This window comes from Crocodylus porosus, unplaced genomic scaffold (genome assembly GCF_001723895.1).
Source record: "Crocodylus porosus isolate Cpor-Errol unplaced genomic scaffold, CroPor_comp1, whole genome shotgun sequence".
Taxonomy (NCBI): Eukaryota; Metazoa; Chordata; order Crocodylia; family Crocodylidae; genus Crocodylus; species Crocodylus porosus.
The window spans coordinates 137,598,671-137,617,823 of NW_017728931.1; the positions used below are offsets into that span (position 1 = coordinate 137,598,671).

A 19,153-nucleotide genomic window follows, 5' to 3' on the forward strand; every position below is an offset into this window, starting at 1 on the left:
TTATGCCCACTATGGTGGCAATGGAAGCTCAAGTCAAGAACGCCCTGCAGCATGAACTATTCAGTGGCATATCCTGGGCTACGATAATGTGTCCTGTAATGTTTCTGACTCTAACATCTCTACTACACCAACCTGTGGGTATTGGTTGTGGTCAAGAAAGCAGAACATAAAGCCCTGTTCACACCTGTTATTCCTAAACCAGAGCATCTCATTATAAAACCATTCTTCTCTGAGCTTTGTGCAGCAGTTAAAAGTTGCAAGGAACTCTGCCTGTGCTCTCTGGCAAGATGTAAATGAATGGTTTGCCCAAGATTTCAGCTTTTGTTACATGACTATTGTTGGTTTCCACCTACACAAATAGTTTTCAAACTGAGGTATGCATACTCCCAGGGGTAAATGGTGCTCTGCCAAGGGGGACATGCTTAAATTTTAATAATGGCAGTGGAGCTGCTGATTGGTCAAGGCCCAGTGAGTAATGGTGTTACTGCACGTTGATCTCAGTAAACATGAAGAAACGTGGAAGGGGTACAAGCAGCAGTATTTTGTGGGTAAAGGGATATGTGGCCAAAACAGTTTGAAAATCAGTGATGTACGAACGGATTCTCGACTGTGTTGTAACAAGGTTACAAGCCACTGGTTTAGATCTGGATCACCTGGTCCTGTTACAGTCAGAGCGTGGGCATGGCCGGTGACTAGCGCACCTGCTGGATTAAGATGGGTTTTGTATATGAAGGCCAGTAACAGGGTCATTCTGGATCTGCTTCCTTTACAAAGTATGTTTCTCTGCAGCAAAAAGATTTGAACCTGACTTTTTCTGCATGATGAAAACGATTTCTCCCCCCAGCCAGACCGTCATCACTTCACACTAGGACAGGTGGGGCTCTTATATGAAGATACTTGGTTATGTACACACTTAAGTGTGAAAGTTTGTCAGTATTTTGCAAGTATCTATGCCTACTCTCATAGCTTTGAGCAATAAAATCTTCTCAGGTAAGGATCAACGGGATTAGGAATGAATTCCTAATCTATATGGTAATTTGGGGTCAAATCCCACAGAGTTAAGAGATCAACTAAAATTCCCGCTATCTTGTACCTACAAGTTTTTCCTGAGTAAGGACTTCTGGTTTGGGCCGTATAAATACACTCATTCCAGGTGCTGCATAGGCATTACATGAAAGTACTCCAACAAATTTGTTCGTTATGCCCCTGTCTGCAGCAGGAGATGCTGGAATTCACCATCTCAGGCAAAATTAGAGCCAGCAATCTGACAAGATTGTGAAAGGCCAGGATAATCCATGGCAGATGGGTTTAGTCTACTTAGGGCTTAAATTCAGCTTGATTGACTAAACTTTTAAGGAAGCTGCTTTAACTGTGAATGAGATAGTGGTTTAAAGGGACTGGGATCATGATAAGTTTGTTTAATATTTCATTGTGTCCCTGTTGGACAAATTTACTTTTATCATTGTTTTGAGTCCTAAAAAGATCTGAGTACCCAGTATATACATTTCCCTATGTATACATGTCTCTCTTGATTTCTAAGTGATTTCTGTGGGGGAATATTGATGGTACGGATCCTCTATGCAAACAGCCTATGATGATGACCACCACTAAGCCTGACACTTTCCCAACCCCAAATGCCCAAAATAAATGATCTCTCATGCTAGTTGGCCTGTTGACTAATTTGAAAAGCAATTTCTGTCCAGGAGAATTACCTTAAACTGGCAGGCAACCTCTAAAAAAATGTACTAACTGCAGCTTTCCAGTGGTTTCAAAAGCTACCATGCACGTAGTGGCCGTCAGATTCTCTGTTTAAATTTGGGCTTTATCAAATCCGTTCGTGCAACCATCTGGATGCGAATATAGGATCAGTTCACAAACTACGCCCAGCAAAGAATATGTCACTGCAGATGCTTCATACCCCTCCCTACCCATCCCATCAAACAGTCGCATTGCTTCAAACATCCCATTAGATGAAATTACAGGCGATTCGTAGGAAGCATAAGAATCACTATACTGGATAAGAGGTGTCCTATTACCTGATAACCTGTCTAGTCAGGTGTCCTGTTTCTGACAGTAGCCCGCACCGCCTGCTTTAGGCTGGCACTTCACATGATGCAGGCATGGGTTAATGTGTCCTCCACAAACCCTGTAGTCGACACGTTGGGTCCCACAAGGGATGGAAGCAAATTTCTATTTGCTTGAAGCCCCCTGAAGTTCAACTCTCAGGATGTTTGGCAGAAGTATTCCAGCTGATTTGAGGTGTTAGGAGAGGTGCTGCCTCTCCTACAAAGTCCAGATCATGGAGGGCTTTGATCAGAATGAACTCTTTGAACTGGAAAGCAGAGGTGGTGCAGATTTTGAAGCTGAAGACCTACTGGACTCTGACTGAAAGTCCAGTGAAGTCTGTGGGAATCTTTCCCCTTGACTTAGTGGGTTTCAAAACTGCTCTTTAGTTGGTACATCATGACATGGCATTAGCACGTAACATGCTTAAGTGACAACGACTTCTGTGCAAACTGTCTACTCCTGCGCCTGCGTCTGTGCCACTCTTATTGAAGACATGTTCAAGGCTCCTCGGCTCTGATGCCCTGTGAACCATAGAGGAATCATTCATTCCCCACCCACATGCAGCCACCTCTGGGGTGGAAGGTGGCGTGATCTAGCCACTACTGCACTACAAGCAGCCTGAGTTGTATTCTCTGCTCTGCCACAGGCCCGTTGGGTGAGTTTGGTCATGTCCCTTCACCTCTCTAGCCCTCGGTTTGCCCTTCTGTAAAGGTTGCTAATGCTGTTGCCCAGCTGTGTCAAGCACTTTGAGATCTATGGATGAAAAAGGCTATCTGCAAGTTATGTAAAGAGTTTGTATTGGACTTAGTTTGGCAATGAACATGTTTTCAAGTGCAACCCTAGGGACCTGGGCAAGAGAAAAGAAGAGGAAGCTGAGTTTTGAGGCTGGTTACATGGAGATGTCCTGTCCCCTATGACCACAGAGAATAGTCTAAGGAACAATGGTCTAAAAACGGCAACAAGGTCAGATATTAGGAACTCACTATGTGGGTAGAACAAACTACCCAAAAACATAGGGAAGGCTTGGAAGTTTTTAAGAAGAGGTTATGTAGATCAGTGGTTCTCAATTTTTTACGTTCCTGCCACCCATCCGTAACTCCTGTGAACTGAGCATCACCCCATCTCAATAATCGATTCAGTTACTGCAACACGTAACTCCTGGCGCAGGGGTGAGGGGGAGCAGGAGGAAGGAGCGCTTCCTCAGAGATCACTGGGGCAGGGAGGAGCCTGCCCATGGCTCCCCATGCAGGGAAGAGAGGCCAGGAGCATGCACTTAGCTCACACAAGTCAGATGGAGCAGCCTGTGCTGACTTCCTTGTATAAGGGCTGGGCAGGGAAGAGCACTACAGCACCCAGCACCCTCAAAAGGATCATGTAATACCCCTGAGTGCTAAGGCAGCCTGCTGAGAACCACTAACACGGACTGGAACGCCTTATTCAGGGATGACCTGCCTTGAGCAGGGGGTTGGATGAGATGTGACCTCCCGAGGGCCCTTCCAGCCCTGCTTCTGTATGCACGTATGAATATTTATAGCCAGGGAGCACTTCAAATGCTGGGGCAGACAATGGTAGGTAGAAGACATGGGGCCGTTTTAGTTTGTTCTGAGTCAAGAGAAAAAGCAAGTGTGCTGGAATAACTGAAAAAAGTCACTGTTTTCTGAGGCTGCCTTTGGCTTTTCATTCACATCCGCCTAAAACACTGCTTCTCTGTGGCTGGCACCAAGATGCCATATGCCATTTCAACAACACATTCATAAACATCTGTGCGACATCACTGCTATTTGGCGCATTGACAAGCTCTTCAGTGAAAGCCACCCGTGGTCCGTGGGGCGGAGAGGGAGATCAGAGACTCCAAGAGCTGCTGCCCTAATGTGTCCAGTTCTGCTGTCTGCACTTCAAGGAGGATGAGGAAATCCTGGCACAAGCATAAAGGAGGACACAAAAACAATCCAGGAACAGGGGGAGAAAAAGCCTTTTAATGCACGGTAAAGATCTTACTCCGATCAAAGAGGAGGTTGAGAAGTGACTTGATTGCCCTATGAAGGAAAGTGGAGAAAAGATAGCTGGAGTGACCTTCAGTGCTATAGTCAAAGGCAGACAAGAGTCAGCAGCTGAAAGGTGAAATTAGATGAATTTAACTTTGTAATAAATTGCCATTTCCTAGCAGTGAGGGTGATTAAACACAAGGCATTTTTCCTACATGGAGAAAGTAGACTTGCTGTCACTTGGAGTATCTAAGAGAAGATTAGATGGTGTTCAAAAGGCAGGCTTTTATCTGGTTTCATCTATTCTGTGGCTTCCATCTACAGTAGTGGGGGCCAACTTTTATGGCAGATGTGCCACAAATTAGGCCTGGATCCTCCATGGGTGCATTGACACATGCAATTAATTTGAAGCAATAAACTCTGGAGCAGTTTGAGCCAGAGTAAAGTGCTCCTAGGTGCAGTAACTACATGTGCAACCAGAACAGCAGCAGTTTGACCTGGGGCAGGCCTGAGCTGGCAGGGGGCACTGGGGATCATCCCCATGGCAGATGGTGGCAGTGGAGGGGCTGGCTGGGGCATGAGGGTGCTGCAAGTGCAGAGCCATGTGGCTAGGTAGTAGGCAGGAGTCTGGCCTCAGACTGGGCTGACTGGGTGCACCTTACACCTGCAGTCAGCGTTTACATGTGCACTTAATCTCAGTAAATTACCCCGGTGTAAGATAGTTCTGTCTGCAACAGTACTATTTTACTGTAGCATAAATCAGTTTACTGTGGCCCAATACTGTTGTACATGTAGACGATGCTGTATTCTGCAGCTAATTAATCTACTCTGCAGTTCAGCACATGCACGGATACAGCCCCTGAGTGCTACTCTGATCCCTTCCTGTGCTCAACCTGCTCCTTCGCTTTCTGTTCCTTGCCCTAAATGCTGCTGTGCTGCCTGTCCCCTCCTCAGTCTGTCACGTGCCCCATGCAGAGTGGCACGTAGGTTGGCCACCACTGATCTACAGGATTATAGTGGGCCATTCTTGCCTTAGGAGCCTATGAATTTACAGGTCTACCCATGTGCAGTCCGTTTTATAGTCCTTCCTCTGTGGGGGCAGTGTTTCCAGTGGTTAAAGCACAGGACTAGGTTTGACCTGGGTTCTGTTTATGGCTCTGACATGATCACGTAGGTGACCTTGGTCATGTCTCTTACCTTTTCTGTACTTCTGTTTCCCCTCTTGCTGTTTGTCTCGTCTGTTTAGATTAGTGGCTCTCAACCTTGTTGGACTCGAGACACCCCCTAATAGCCTCAAGGCATCCCCTGCCAGACTCAAAGCCCCTCTCAGACAATGCCAACTCTTACTTTCCATTCATTTTTGCCTATGGAAAAATAAAAGCACATTTGTATCAGTTGCAAAAAACTCAGAAAGCCCACAACCAAGCAGAATGGTTTTTTGAACACTATGGATTCCTATTTGAAATCTCGGGGTTTAACTAGTGAATTGTGTTTGCACGCCAACAGTCCTAACATTGTGTGGCTTCTCGTGGCACCCTTGAAAGGATCTCAAGGCAGCCCAGGGTGCTACGACACCCTGATTGAGAATCACTGGTTTAGCTCAGAAGCTCATTGCGGCCCAGATTGCCTCAGGTATAGTGCCAACACAAGGAAGACCTGATCTCAAGAGATGTTGCCCTAATCCAGATAAAAATGATTGTTGCTACCTTCTCACGGACCCCCATGGACCATTACAGTCATCTATAGTCATTACTTGGTTTGGGCAGTAGCCACAGTCTTGGCTAACCCCTGGGGAAATGAGATGGAGAATACCACAGCTAAAAGCATGAGCTGCTGTTCTTTGGCTCCAGCTCCCAGGGTTTTTTCGCGGGATCAGTGATGCACTAATGTTCCTGGCAGCTGGGCACGAAGGGGGCGTGATAGTTGGCGCTGAATGGTGGGTTACACGAACAAACAGGGTGTTCTCCAAACTTGCCCAGAACTGGAGCGACCACCGGGCCGACGGACATTCAGCAAAACATCACGAGAAAAAAAAAAAAAGCTGCTTCCTCCCCACATCGTGTGAAAAGGAACGTAGGATAATTGATGTAAAAAGCATAACGGCCCGGGCCTCCGCTAGAAGAGCGACTAATCGCCGTTGAAATCACCGTCCACCACATCTGCTGCAGTGCTGGAACCCCCTCAACGCTGTCCGAGCAGCTGATCTGTAACTTGGGGCCAAGGAGCAAGTGCTCGGGATAGTTTTCAAGTGGTGGGACAGGGGAGAGAGAGACATGAGGCAGTGCATGGAGGGCAGAGGGTAACTTCTGTCTCGGCATTGACCTTTTCATGATTAACTCCATGGAAACAGCTTGTCCAGATGCTGGTTGGAGTTTCAGTGGAAGACTTGTCTGTTCGGCGAAGCGATCCCATTTACAGAGAATGAAGAACAATTCAGGGCTTCGTGCACCACCGTGTGTCCCTCTGGCATGGCACCCTGTGGACATACTGCAACACTGCATTGAAGCCCTTAAATTTACTTAACGCCTGTCCTCGTCACCTAAACTCGCCAGACCAAAAAGGATTGATATGTAGTTTACAACCTTACACTTCATTTTTATACAGAGTTTGCCTATGTCAGACCCTTTACTGGTGTTAATTCGTTCTCTCAACAGCTCTGCGAGGTTAGTAGGGGTGCATTATATCTGTGGTAGCTCTCCGGATCCTTGGACTGCGATGCCTATCACAGTATTTAACCTACTTATCCCAGCCTCCACCACCTGAGCGGTATTGTCCCCATTGTAGAGGTGGGCAACTAAAGGGCACAGAAACTCGGGGTGTCTTTACTCTGCTTCCACAGCAGTCGAGACAGCTGCAGGGAACTCAGCCCCGTGCACTGGTCCCGACTGCATGCACCGAACTGGGAGCCAAGGCAGTGAAGACACCTTGGAGAGTCTTCCCCAATGCCACTCTCAAGATCTGTCTCTGGTGTGCTTGAGAGAAGTGGCAGGGGACACCCCGGAGCATCCTCTACACTTCAACAGGAGTTGGGGCATCCAACTCCTATTGAGGGATTCGAGTCCATATGAGCATTTGGGTCTGACTTGACCAAAGTCACGTGAGACATCTGTGACCAAAGTTGGAATGGACTGGGAGTCCTGAGCAGCCGTCCGCGCCATATCCACCAGACCATTTTTTCTTCCCTTCTCAGCTTTTCAGACTGGGAAACTGAGGCAGAATGGGTCCTGCAGTGAGTCCATGCTGCCCACTTTACTAACAGAGTATAGGCAAGCAAGACCAGGCAGCCCACTGAGCTTTAGGAGACTGGTCCGTGTTGTCAGGAGCAGCTATATCCAAACGCTACTCGCTTGCTGGCAGTGTCAGTGAAAAGCAAAACTCCCGCTGTCTGGAGTCATTCAGGAGTTGCGCTGGCTTGTGTGCTGAGCATCTGCGTGGAGGAAAACACAAAGATGCATTGAAAGAGAGGGTGGATGGCAGTGAGCTGCCTGATGCTGACTTCAGAGAATAGAAAGAGTAGATTGTCTTAGTTCCCGCATTAGCGGGCATGGAGTGAATGAAGGGAGGCGGTAAAAGGACGAGAGGAACAGCTGAGGTTTAAAACTTTTGCTCCACATTATGAATCTGTGTTGCACCGTGCGTGGAGAAGGGGGCAGAGGAGTGCTGAAGCTGTGGCGCTGCATTGGGACTCACTAGATACGAGTCCAGATCTCAGCTTTACGTTGGCTAAATCATAGGATCTCTTGGGTACCTCGGTTTCCCTACTATAAAACAGGGCTGATAATAATCCTCCACTTCTCTTGCTGGCTTGGATCGGATGCCGTGTGGATCTCCTGCTGCAGTTCCTACCGCAGCGGGCTCCCAATCCATGCCGTGACTCCACTGTAGTAACGGTAGTCATTGCACCCGCAACCTTTCTTTTGGCATTTCCTGAGCTCTGCTGGGATACGGGCAGTAGATGCAGCCGATCAAACAGTGGCATCTGGTAGATGTGCAATCGCTTCTGTTAACTTTGAGGCTCTGGCTGTTGTGAAAGTATTTCCTATTTCTTGTGGACATGGGGGAGACAGTTATTACCCAATTCATTTCCCTGTCCTCAGTGTTGCCCTCAGCCCCGTGCTTCTTGCACTTTACTCAGGTGGGTTATAGCTGTGGATGGCCCAGTGGTCAGAGCTGCTCGCTTACCTCTCTGGCCTCTGCTCTTCCACAGACGCCCCAAAACCATGTTACATAAAACCATGTTGTCAGAGATATGGTGGCGCCTACTTCCCATTGATCTTAGCCTGTAGGTCTTGGCTCTCCATTTGAAAAAAGGGGGCTAATAATACTTCTCTGCATCGCTGGAGTGTGTGAGAATGAAGACGGCAGAAACACGAGGTATAGAAGCACCTTTGGCAGACAGGCAAGGCAGAATTGTTTCCTCCCATTACCTTAACACAGGTAAGTTGAGATTTTTTTTTCCTGATATTCAGCCAAGATTTTCCCTTTCTTAATGTCCTCCTCTGGCTTCCAGTTGTGTCCCCCATGTAAACTCGCTGCTCTTTGGCAGAAATGTATGGGCAGTTACTAGGTCTCCAGAGGATGAAGTACAGAATAGCTAGGATGTCTTGCTACTGTCCCGGAGATGTAAGTTCAAGCCCTGCGCTGGGCTTGTGAAGCCTGCCTTGGGTGAGGCGGCTGTATCAAGGGCATGCCCCTGCAGTATAATTTTAGGGTGTCACAAGGGTATTGAGGAATGAGCTCAGCGAGGCTGAATCCTGGGAGAATTTCCTCTGCCTCTGGGAATCGTTGCCAAGAAGGGCTTGAAATGTTTACATAGGGCATTGCAGTGACGCAGACGCTGGTCTGATGTCAGTGCAAGTCTCTGGAAAGGCTTCCAGGACCTCTAATGGGCTCAGTGTCAGGCATATGCATATCAGGAGGGGTTAACCAAGGCAGCAGCGAGGGCATGGAAAGCATAAGCGTGTGGGATTGGAAAGTGCATCGTAATGAAGCAATTGATGCTCTGCTACCACTTAATAGGGGCTTCACTGTCTGGCAGTGCTAGGGAAGCCTAACAGCCCAGCATTGTCTCCTCTGAACTGCTTGACTTTCATTTCATGCCTGACATCCTCGCTTTACCCTTGGCCCGTTCCATACAACAACTGCGAGATTGTGGTGCAAATGTCACTGGGGTGACGCTCCCGTTTCAGGAAGGTCCCCACCTGGCCTGATGCCGTCACCTCGGCGGCTGGGAATGCCCGTGTCAGCGTCTTGCATGAGACGTTTTCTCTCTGATTCTTTGGCTTCTTCCTGGCTCCTCCGGGCTTTCCTGCGTCACCGGCAGGAGAAGAAGGGACAGGCGGCATGGGCACCGTGTGCTGCATCGACCACTGCCTGCAAAGCACCCGCCCTTGCGTGCTGGCTTGGGAAGGAGGGGTAGTCGCTGGGGGTTCGACAGTGGGACAGCGTGGCTTGTACTCCAGAAAAAAAGATGAGATTGGACCATTGGGAGTCCTGAATTCATTCCCTATCTCTCCCGGTGGCTCTCGGTGTGAGCACTTAAGCTGTTAGTTCATTGCATTGTGCCTCAGTTTACCCCCTGGACCTCAATTTGATGGAGATGCTGCACCTCACTGATTCCTGATTTCAAAGCGTTTAGAGAGCCTTGACTGAAAGGTAATATATGATGCAGTGGCATTGCTGGGTGTGCCACGGGCTCCTGCCAGCGCTGGCCTGCAGAAAGGAGCCTGGAAAGTGGGCTGTGTGTTCGTGCAGCTTGTGTCAGGCCCCCAGTGGGCATCTGCTCCACATCCCAGCTGCAGAGCCCCGCTCTTCAGTCCGGCAAGGAGAGACGGATGCCTTCAGCTCTGGTCGGGCCCTGCGGTGTCAGCCAAGTCGGCAGCTGTCACAGCCGCCCGCTGCTTTTGACTCACCGGGGCTGCAGCCGCAGAATTGAATCTGTCGCACGTCCCCGGGCGCCGGCCTGCTCATTTTCTCCGGTGCTAGCCTGGGAACAAGGACACCTCCGACCTGCCAGCTTAGCCTCTTTTCAAGCCCATTTCTCTGCGGTGAGACTGACACGTCACTCCTCCCCGCGGAGCGAGGAAAAGCGCTTTCTGCCGATTTCTGGCTTTTTGTGACTTCCTTCTCCCGCTGGTTCCCTGTTGTCTCCACCTGGTGCATCCGGGCACGTCTCCAGGCAGCTTCGCTCCCAGCTTGTGAGCACCTGGCACGACAGCCCTGCGATATCCTGAATGCGGCTTCTGTAGAGATGCTAATGGCAGCGTAAATCCCAGGGCAACTCCACTGGCATTTTACGCAGCCCTTTAAGCTAGCAGTCTGGAAAATGCCAACCCTCCAAGAGTTAACTTCCCGACTAAGCCGTGAGAAATCTTTCTGCAGCAAGTTGCAGTGGCATGACTCATTCAGGGTCCTGGCAGCGTCTGAAGTGCTGGGACACCAATAGGTGTAGAGGAAATCTGGAATCTCCTGGCAGCAGCTATGACTATCTGGACAAAAGATAGATCCTAGCCGTGGCCTTACATGGCCAGAATCAAGAAACCGGCCCGTCGGCTCTAAGCAAAGCACCTGCCAGGCACTCTGCTCCGAGCCAGCCCCATGCACGCTCCCTCCTCGCTCTCGTCGTTGGTCAGTGCAGAGGCTGTTTCCAAAGCAGCCCGTTCGGCACGCTCTGCTCGGGGCAGCGTGTTTCAGGTGCCAGGGGACATCAGCCGTGCAGTCGCGCTGACGAGCTTCCTTTCTTTCGATGCCCTGCCTCATACCCAGCCCTTTGCAGAGGAAGCGTGGGCCCTTGCAAAAACGGGCAGAGCGAGTCTTCACCAGGGCACCCCAAGGGAAGACAAGGTCTAATAGTCACAAACTGCGGGAAGACTGTTTTAGACTGGACATTAGGAAAAACTTCATTATAGTCTGAATCTCCAGAGTCTGGACTAGACTCCCCCCCCCAGAAGTGGTGCAAGCACCTGTCTTAGATACCTTCAAGACACGTTTGGGTGCTTATCTTGCTGGGGTGATCTGACCCCAGTTGACTTCCTGCCCCTTGGGGGTGAGGTCCTTTCCAGCCCTAATGTCTATGAAATCATGGCCGTCCCATCACTAGTGTAACTAGGCCGGGGCAAGGGGTGTACTCCGCTCCCCTCCCTGCCAGGTGCCCTTGCTGGAGTCTGCTGCTGTGGGGGAAGCCCTGATCTGGCCCTGCCCAGGTAAAGAAGCCAGGCAGGGCAGTGCCATGCCAATCAATGTGTCTTGGGAGGGGCAAGTGGAGCAAACAGACTGGCACTTCCCTCCTGCCCCTTACCCCCACCCCAGCCTTTGCAGTGGCAGAAGGAAACCCTCCACTGCCTCCATCAGTCCAGAGGAGCTGGGCAGTGCAGGCCATACCAGTGTATTTGGAGGGGAGGTTAGTGGGGTAAGCGGAAAGGTGCTCCTGCCTCTACTGTGATCAGCATACCCTTGCCACCTCCCTGCTGCCCCGGGCACTCAATGAACTCCCGACGCTGCTGTCTCCAATGGGCCGTGTGGGGCGAGGAGTCCTGGTTGCACTGCACACTGTGCTGGTCACAAGGACACAAGCATGTCTCTGCAGAGAGGTGCTTCCCCCTTGCAACCGCCACGATTAAGCAGCTTTGTCTCAAAGATGATGCAAACAGAGGAGAAGCAGGGAAATTCATGCCAACCTGGTCCTGTCATGGGCAGGTCCTTTTCCTGTATGGCAAAGCACCTTTGACTCCCACGGGGAGTCGAAGGTCCTCAGCGCTGTGTAGGGTTGGGCCCTGAGCACGTGTATAAGCTAAGGTCAAACCTAGGGAGGCATAAATACATTCGGTCCAGATTGGGCCTCACCCCCCAAACTTTTTGCTCATTCTGGGACCCACCTAAACCCATACACAGACATGCAGATGGGTGTGCGTGCACGTGCGTATCACACAAAAAGATCGCTTGAAAAAGAATTGGTAAGTTTGCGCTCAAAAGTTCGGAAAAGTCAGGAATAAGTGCCTCTGACATCCTTCACTCTTGTACTAAGTGCCAGACTTCCCCTTTCGACCAGGCGCCTAAGAAACAGGAAATGTCTGCTGCAGGAAAAAGATGGCCTCAAGGGTTTGGAAAGTCCTCAAACGCTTGGAGCTTTTCCGTTCTAAAGCCTCGGGCTTGACCCACTGTTGGACTCCCTGCTAGGAGAGACAGGACCACCCTCTATCACAGCCGCAGATTAGTGTTCTCCTCTCTGAACCATTCGTGGAAAGCTGTTATGCAGAAATGTTGCGTTGGCTTAAATCTTAAATCGTGGCCAGATTGGACACAGAGGGAGAAATCAGAATAACATTTGGCGAGTGTTTACAAATTGGACAACAATCACTAGGAAGGAACTCAACATACTTGAGGCCTGATTCAAAGTCCATTGCAGTCACTGGAAATGATCCCGCTGGACAACTCCCACCTCACCAGCTGGAGGGATGATGAGCGATCCTGCTGCAATGGGTCAAGTTGTTTGCAATTACTGTACATCATTGGCTTCAATGCGGATATGGCACTCAAATTTGGTGGGGCTTTTCAATCTCTCTCCCAGTTTCCTTTGCATAGAAACCCTCAGCATAGAGCTATTTCCATGAGTGGTGATTACCTAGCTGTCAATCTTTGTGATAGACACCTACACGTATTCTCCCATGCTGTCCCCTAAACTGTTCGCTGTAAGTGTCTGTGCAAATCCATTACATTATCCTCCTCTTAATCTATCTTTAAAATCCACCTACAGACATCAGTGCCTACAAGGGCCTTGGTAATGACTAGGCAGTGGGGGCCAGACTCTATTCAATCTATTCAGCAGGTAAGTGGAACTGTACACCTAAGTGCAACGCTACGGCACCCTGAGTCCCTGAAAGCCAGTTAATGCAAAAGGTGGCTAGATCCTCCTCCGTGCAGCTTTTTTTGTGACCCAGTCTCAAGAGCCAGGCAATGGTGTGTTACAAAAGTAGAGGCATTAATGGATCTTCAGAGACTTGAAGAAGGTGGAAGAGAATCACACTTAGGTGCCCAAATTTATTTAAATGCCCGGTCGGTTTTTATGATGTTCTCCTATTCCACCACTCACCGTGCTTCCTGTGCGCTCCCGTGTCAGTGAGTTTATCCAAATATTGTCTCTTATCCTACTCTTCTTTTGCAGAAGCTGCAAAAGGCAAGAGCTGCCTTTTGTGCAGTGCTAAACACAACAGAGCTTCCCCTCAAGGCACTAAAGCAATATAATCACCATCCAAAACAGCCGGGCTTACAGTCATTAAAGCAGTAACATTTGGACTTGTTCTTCGTGTTTTCTTCCAGACCAAAGATGCCCTCTTCACCATCCTTCAGGACCTTCGGCCTGAGGACAACTTCAACATTATTGGGTTTTCCAACCGAATTAAGGTCTGGGAGCAGGACCGTCTGGTGTCGGTCACTCCAAATAATATAAGAGATGCCAAGAAGTACATTCATAAAATGTCACCTAGTGGAGGTAAGAGATGGAGGTATAAATGGGCTTGTTTTCTTTTATGCAGTTAACGACACCTTTCAGAAGAAAGATCTCACCAGTTTGCCCAGTGTAGTTTTCAAAGCATAGATAACATTGGCCTCGGCCTGTTGCCACTGAAGTTCCCGACGTCCCAGGGAGCAGATTTAGCCAACGTTGAATGTATTGGAAAGTGCCACTCTGCTCTCATAAGCTTCCCAACTAATCACTCCCAAAGTTTGCTCATATGGTGTTGGCTCTTGGATCCAGCTGCTTGACAGCATTTAGAGACAGTTAAATACATATAAATACATATACTCTTGTCATTTATCCTCACAATTGCAGTGCCTGCTGCTGGGGGGAATTGCTCCTGTGACTGGGATGGAAGGGGAGGTGGCGAGCGCCATGACCTCTCCAGCAAGTTGTAGTGCACAATTTTGGGAACCCCGACAATCCAATAGTCTTCTTGGGTAACCAAACTCCCCATGAAACACTCAGATCCCCGGCCAAGCCTGCTGTACAAATCCCACCCCAAATTCTTATGAAGACTTTTGAGATTTGAGTTAGCTAAAGGTTTGCAAGGGTTTTCTGTGCTTCTCCTCCCCTTAAACAATGTCCCTTATTGAGGGTTGGAAAACGAGCAAACAGGATGATGAGCTGCGCTGTTTGCATTGTGAACAAGAGTGTAGGAAGAGGGCGAGAGACCCACCCTGCTAAACAGTTACTAAAGGTGGGACTAGGACCAATTGAACAAAGCCATAAGAACACCACTCAACCTGCCAGCTGAGCTGCTGTTGAATAGGCTTAATTAATAACAAGCCAAAAAGAGAGGAAATGATTAACTGCACGTTGAACTCTGGAGTTCAGCAAAGCCCAGTGTACTGCTTGCCCCGTTCTGGGAGGGCACTGCTTTGTTTGGCTTCTTGGGTGGAAGCAGATATTGGTGGGGGGTGAGAGGTGGGGGCAATTCCTCCTTGGGACGTGGGTGTGAGGACGTGCACCCATCCACTCGCACACTAAAGCAGACAAGTCTTTGCCTGAAAAACAATTTGGGAGGGGGAGGATTGCCTTCGGGGTTCAGTTGCACCTTTGCTAGATTGCTGCTTGAAAGGACAGTATCAAAGCTACAAGGGTTGCTTTTTCACTGCTTTTAGGAATGTGTATGAACATCGGAGTGTGGCATTTGAATGCCAGAGATTTGCCAGTGTTTGGCTCTCGCGACACGATTTGACCTGTTATAAGGAGGTTCTGGGTTTAGAGTCCCAACTCCTAATTTGCAAAAAAGAGATTGAGGAATTTGGTTTTCAGGCCATATTACCTAATATCTTTTCCCTGTCTTTTCCACCCCCCTTTATCTCTTTTTTTTTAAGTTCATACATGTTGTACATGATCGTAGACATATCCGCTGAAACAGAGACAAGCCTCCTGTTACAGCACACTCCCCTGCGGGACGCTCACCCGGCTGCTATGCCTGGGTCCCGATACACCAGACCCATCCACTTAAGTTTCCTGACACTGAATGAGCTCCAGTGCGCTCTTCTTTTCTCTTGGCTTTTGTGGCGCACAAACTTACTGTGTGACCTTTCACAGAAATGGGACCTCAGGTGTAGCTGTCCGACATCTCCAAGATCAATGCTCCTTTGCTCCCATTCACCTCTGCTGTTTAAGCACACGCTTTTCCAGAGCTCCAACCTAGAGGACATCTGGGGTTCCCATTGACTTCTCCAAGGACTTGTGATAGTTGAAGTACGTAGCGCAAAGGCTACAAAACCCGTCGCTTTTTACTTCAGCTACCACAAGAGATATACAAAGCCAAGTAATACAGCTTAACCACCTGTATGCTCATTTTCCTTATCGTTCTTGAGTATTATGAAGACCCAGTTCAGAATTCTTCACGGAGTCCCAAGTGACCATTTGTTGCGTCATGAGAATATGCCATTTATGGGGCCAGAACCCCTTTATTGGGTCAAACCCCAACCCGAGAACTGCCATTGACTGGGTCAGACCATGGGTCCATTTGTCTGTATCCTGTGTCACACGGTGGCAGAGGGTGGATGCTGAAAGGGAGAGGGGACAGGGGTTTTTCCACACTGTTCCTCTCTCACTTGCAACCTCCATCATTGAGTTTTTTCCTTTTACTTCTACAACTATGTCCTTCTTCCTCGTTTCCTCCCACCCCCACAGTTTAAAAGGATTAGGAAAGGATTCCACCCTGAATTTTTTTAAGGCAAATGCTACCATTGGGCTTTTTTGTTCTCCTGTTTGCAGATTTTTGCCTCTCACTTATCCTCTTCCCTTCCAAACTGCATAAATCCTGTTCTCCCAGGTCGCACGTCCTTAGCCTAGCCATTGTCCAGGGAAAGCCTGGTCATTGAGGCTAATGGCATCTTTAACTTTTTTCTCCAGTGACCCGACCATTTCATAAAATGAACCTGAAGTCATTGCCCGATTCCCCAAATCTGCCAGGAGGGGCTGTAACAGCTGAACCTACTTACAGACACAGTCCCCCTGTTTCTCTGAGTAGCCATGTGCAGTGCATTTAGATAGGAGAATAAGCTAATGTCTCTGGTGCATCCCCAGGTACTGATATTAATGGTGCTCTCCAGACGGGTTCGAAGTTGCTGAATGATTACATCGCTCAGAACGACATCGATGCCAGAAGCGTCTCCCTGATCATCTTCCTGACGGATGGGAGGCCCACAGTGGGGGAGACCCAGTCCTCCAAGATCCTCAGCAACACCAAGGAAGCCATCCGCAACAAGTTCTGCCTCTTCACCATCGGCATCGGCAATGACGTTGACTACAAGCTGCTGGAGAGGATGGCGCTGGAGAACTGCGGCATGATGCGGCGCATCCAGGAAGATGAGGATGCCGCTGCCCAGCTGAAAGGGTTGGTTCTGGGGGCATCGCCTCTTTCAGGCCTGGTTTGGGGAAGAAGAAACCTTGATAGATCCAGAGTTGAGACCAGCTGCAGATGTTGCATTTGGGATTGGGGCCTTTTCTTATAATGAAAGGTTAAGCAAAATGAGGGGCCAGCCCAGTACTCAAATAGCTCCAAACTGTGGGACTCCTGGTTTGGCTGTGGGTGAGAAGAGCCATCCGGGTAAGACGCAGGGGTCTGGGTGCAGATGACGGGCCCCGTGGGCACCTTAGTCCTTCTCACAAGGTACATCACACCACAGTGCAACCTCAGTGCCCTTCAGAAGAATGCTTTTGTTTAAATGATTTGTATTGAGACATTGCATCTCTCTAGCTGCGGGGCTGGAGAGATGGGAGTCTCAGGCAGAAGTGCAGAAAGAAGGATCCATTTTGTTTACCACGTTAAGGCGCCCAGGCCTGACAAGCGTCTGCTTATTGTGGAAAACATGGGATATTTTGTTCAGACCCACATATTTTCAATCTGGAAAATCTCCCTGTTAAAACGATCTTTGGGGGAGGTCCCATTTCAAGCGCAAGGACAGCACGTGTAAAAATGGGCAGGTTTGTATGCAAGTACCTTGCTGAGAGCACTAATTTCTGGGCAATGTGACTTTGTTTCAGGTTCTATGATGAAGTCGGGACGCCTCTTCTCTCCAATATTCGAGTTGATTACCCCAAGGACAGCGTGGAGCAGGTCACCCAGAGCTTCTTCCCCAACTACTTCAATGGGTCCGAAATCGTCGTTGCTGGCAAAGTCATCAACCACACCTCGGACCGCTTCCACGTGGAGGTGACGGCCAGCAACAGCAACAAGTACATCCTCCTGAAGACTGATGTGAACATAGACGTCCCGAGTAGGAACGACATCAGGGGCATCCCTGGCCTGGATAACGGGAAAGGGGATCAGAATTACATTGAAAGGGCCTGGAGCTACCTCACCATCAAGGAGCTGCTGACCTCCTGGCTGAAGAGCGATGACAGCGCAGAGAAGGAGCGTTTGATGGAGAGGGCCAAGTCGTTGGCTCTGACCTACAACTTTGTCACCCCTTTCACTCGCTTGAAGATGAAGGAGTTTGAGCTTCAGTCGGAAGGACCGGAGCAGGATTATGCCCATCCTCCTACAGAGGGCACTGGGGAAAGAGTGCAGGGTTTGCAAGGACACAAGGCCCTGCCAGGTACAAAAAAAAAATCATGCTGACAGCATTGGAGGGGAACGTGCTTTAAAAATAGACACTTCTGCAGAATTGATTGCATGAATAGAGGAAGCCTTAAAGAAGAAAGTGTGTGTGTGTGGGGGGGGGGTGGCTTTTCATGGCACTAAGCTTGCTACTGATGTGCCATTTGACCTTGGGCATGTCACATGCCGTTTGACCTTGGGCGATTTCTCCGACCAGTGTTTTGGGAACGGTGCTGTAATGTCTGCTGTTTCTAACACATGACTCCGGCTGCGTTCTCTTCCCCAGCTCTCAGCGCGCCCAAGCAACAAGAAAAACAAAGAATCAGGATCTCCAAAACTTCAGGTGAGTGTCTGTTTCCCCATCCCATCTACTTTTGCAACTGGAGATAAAAAATAGCTGAGGTACAGAGGCCTCCATTGTGCATCCCTGTGGCATGTACCCTCCTGTAGCAAATCAGCTAGGATTCAATTTATCCCATTAAAACAGGGTCACTTTGAAGGAAGAGAAAGGGGAGAGAGGACAGGGACGTACTCAGAGCTAGAGAGAGGGCCAGCAATGAAGCAAGGCAGAGTGCTATCTTACGTGAACATTTTTATAGTCATGATATATAAGAACTGTGCTTCGGGCCACGGGTCCGTCTAACCCAATATGCATAGTGGCAAAGAGTGGATGCTAAAGGGAAGTGTATTTATATATGACTTATCCAGGCTGATCTGGCCCCTGCTCTTCTCCCCACAATAGTTTAACAAAAGCCAGTTTGTTTTAGAAGCCATAAGAAATGTGTCTCGATTTTAGAGTTGGTTGCAATAAAGTGATTTTCCAAGCAATTCTGCTGACATTTCAGAAACGCCTCCCCATAACCCTCCCCCTCTGCATTTATGTTGTTTTCTAAGTTTTTGCATCTTTTTATTTTCATCCCACTCTACTCAACATCCCTTTACTACTTACCAACTGGTTCAAGCCAAGACTGGATTTGAGTTCAACAAGGTACCGAGAAAAATTAGACCTGGCTCAGACATTTATGGCTCAGGCCAATCTCCAAATGTCCCTTGTCTGCTGAATGGTCCCAGATGAGTCAGCCACTGAGCTGAAAATCTACTTGAAGCATCAAATTAATGCAGAGGGACAGAAAGGCTTTATAGTCTTGGTTATTGTTCTCTGTGCCAAATATTGAAGCTAAACATTGGGCTGGTGGAAATTTTTTCATTTGGGTTGCTTATGGATGGAAAACTGGGTTTTCAACTAAACACTTGTTTTTTGCAAAAAGCATCTGCTTTCTCCATAAAAAGAGGCAAAACGGGAATGCTCAGTTTTCATCTGAAAACCAAAAGAAGTCTATTCTACCTTTGTCCCTTGGTGCTGCCTTGGTCCCTCCTCACAGTCAAATCCACGTGCTAAATAATTGCAGGTCCCTACTTCCCACTAGGATGTCCAGCCAAACCTTTCCTCCATACGCTGTAGCGCTCACTGTTCATTGCCTTCTCAGTTGGAGGGGATTTCAGTGCACGGTGGGAGATGTAGTC

The 19,153-nt window shown here is 48.8% G+C and overlaps 1 protein-coding gene across 1 annotated transcript in view; it reads left to right on the forward strand.

The window, feature by feature from the left end:
* Positions 1-19,153, forward strand: part of ITIH5 (inter-alpha-trypsin inhibitor heavy chain family member 5) — a 50,868-nt gene that overhangs the window by 24,836 nt on the left and 6,879 nt on the right. The window contains exons 8-11 of the mRNA XM_019543746.1: positions 13,368-13,539; positions 16,114-16,423; positions 17,074-17,627; positions 17,916-17,972. Coding sequence (XP_019399291.1) covers positions 13,368-13,539; positions 16,114-16,423; positions 17,074-17,627; positions 17,916-17,972 — 1,093 coding nt within the window. The remainder of the gene's footprint in view (positions 1-13,367; positions 13,540-16,113; positions 16,424-17,073; positions 17,628-17,915; positions 17,973-19,153) is intronic.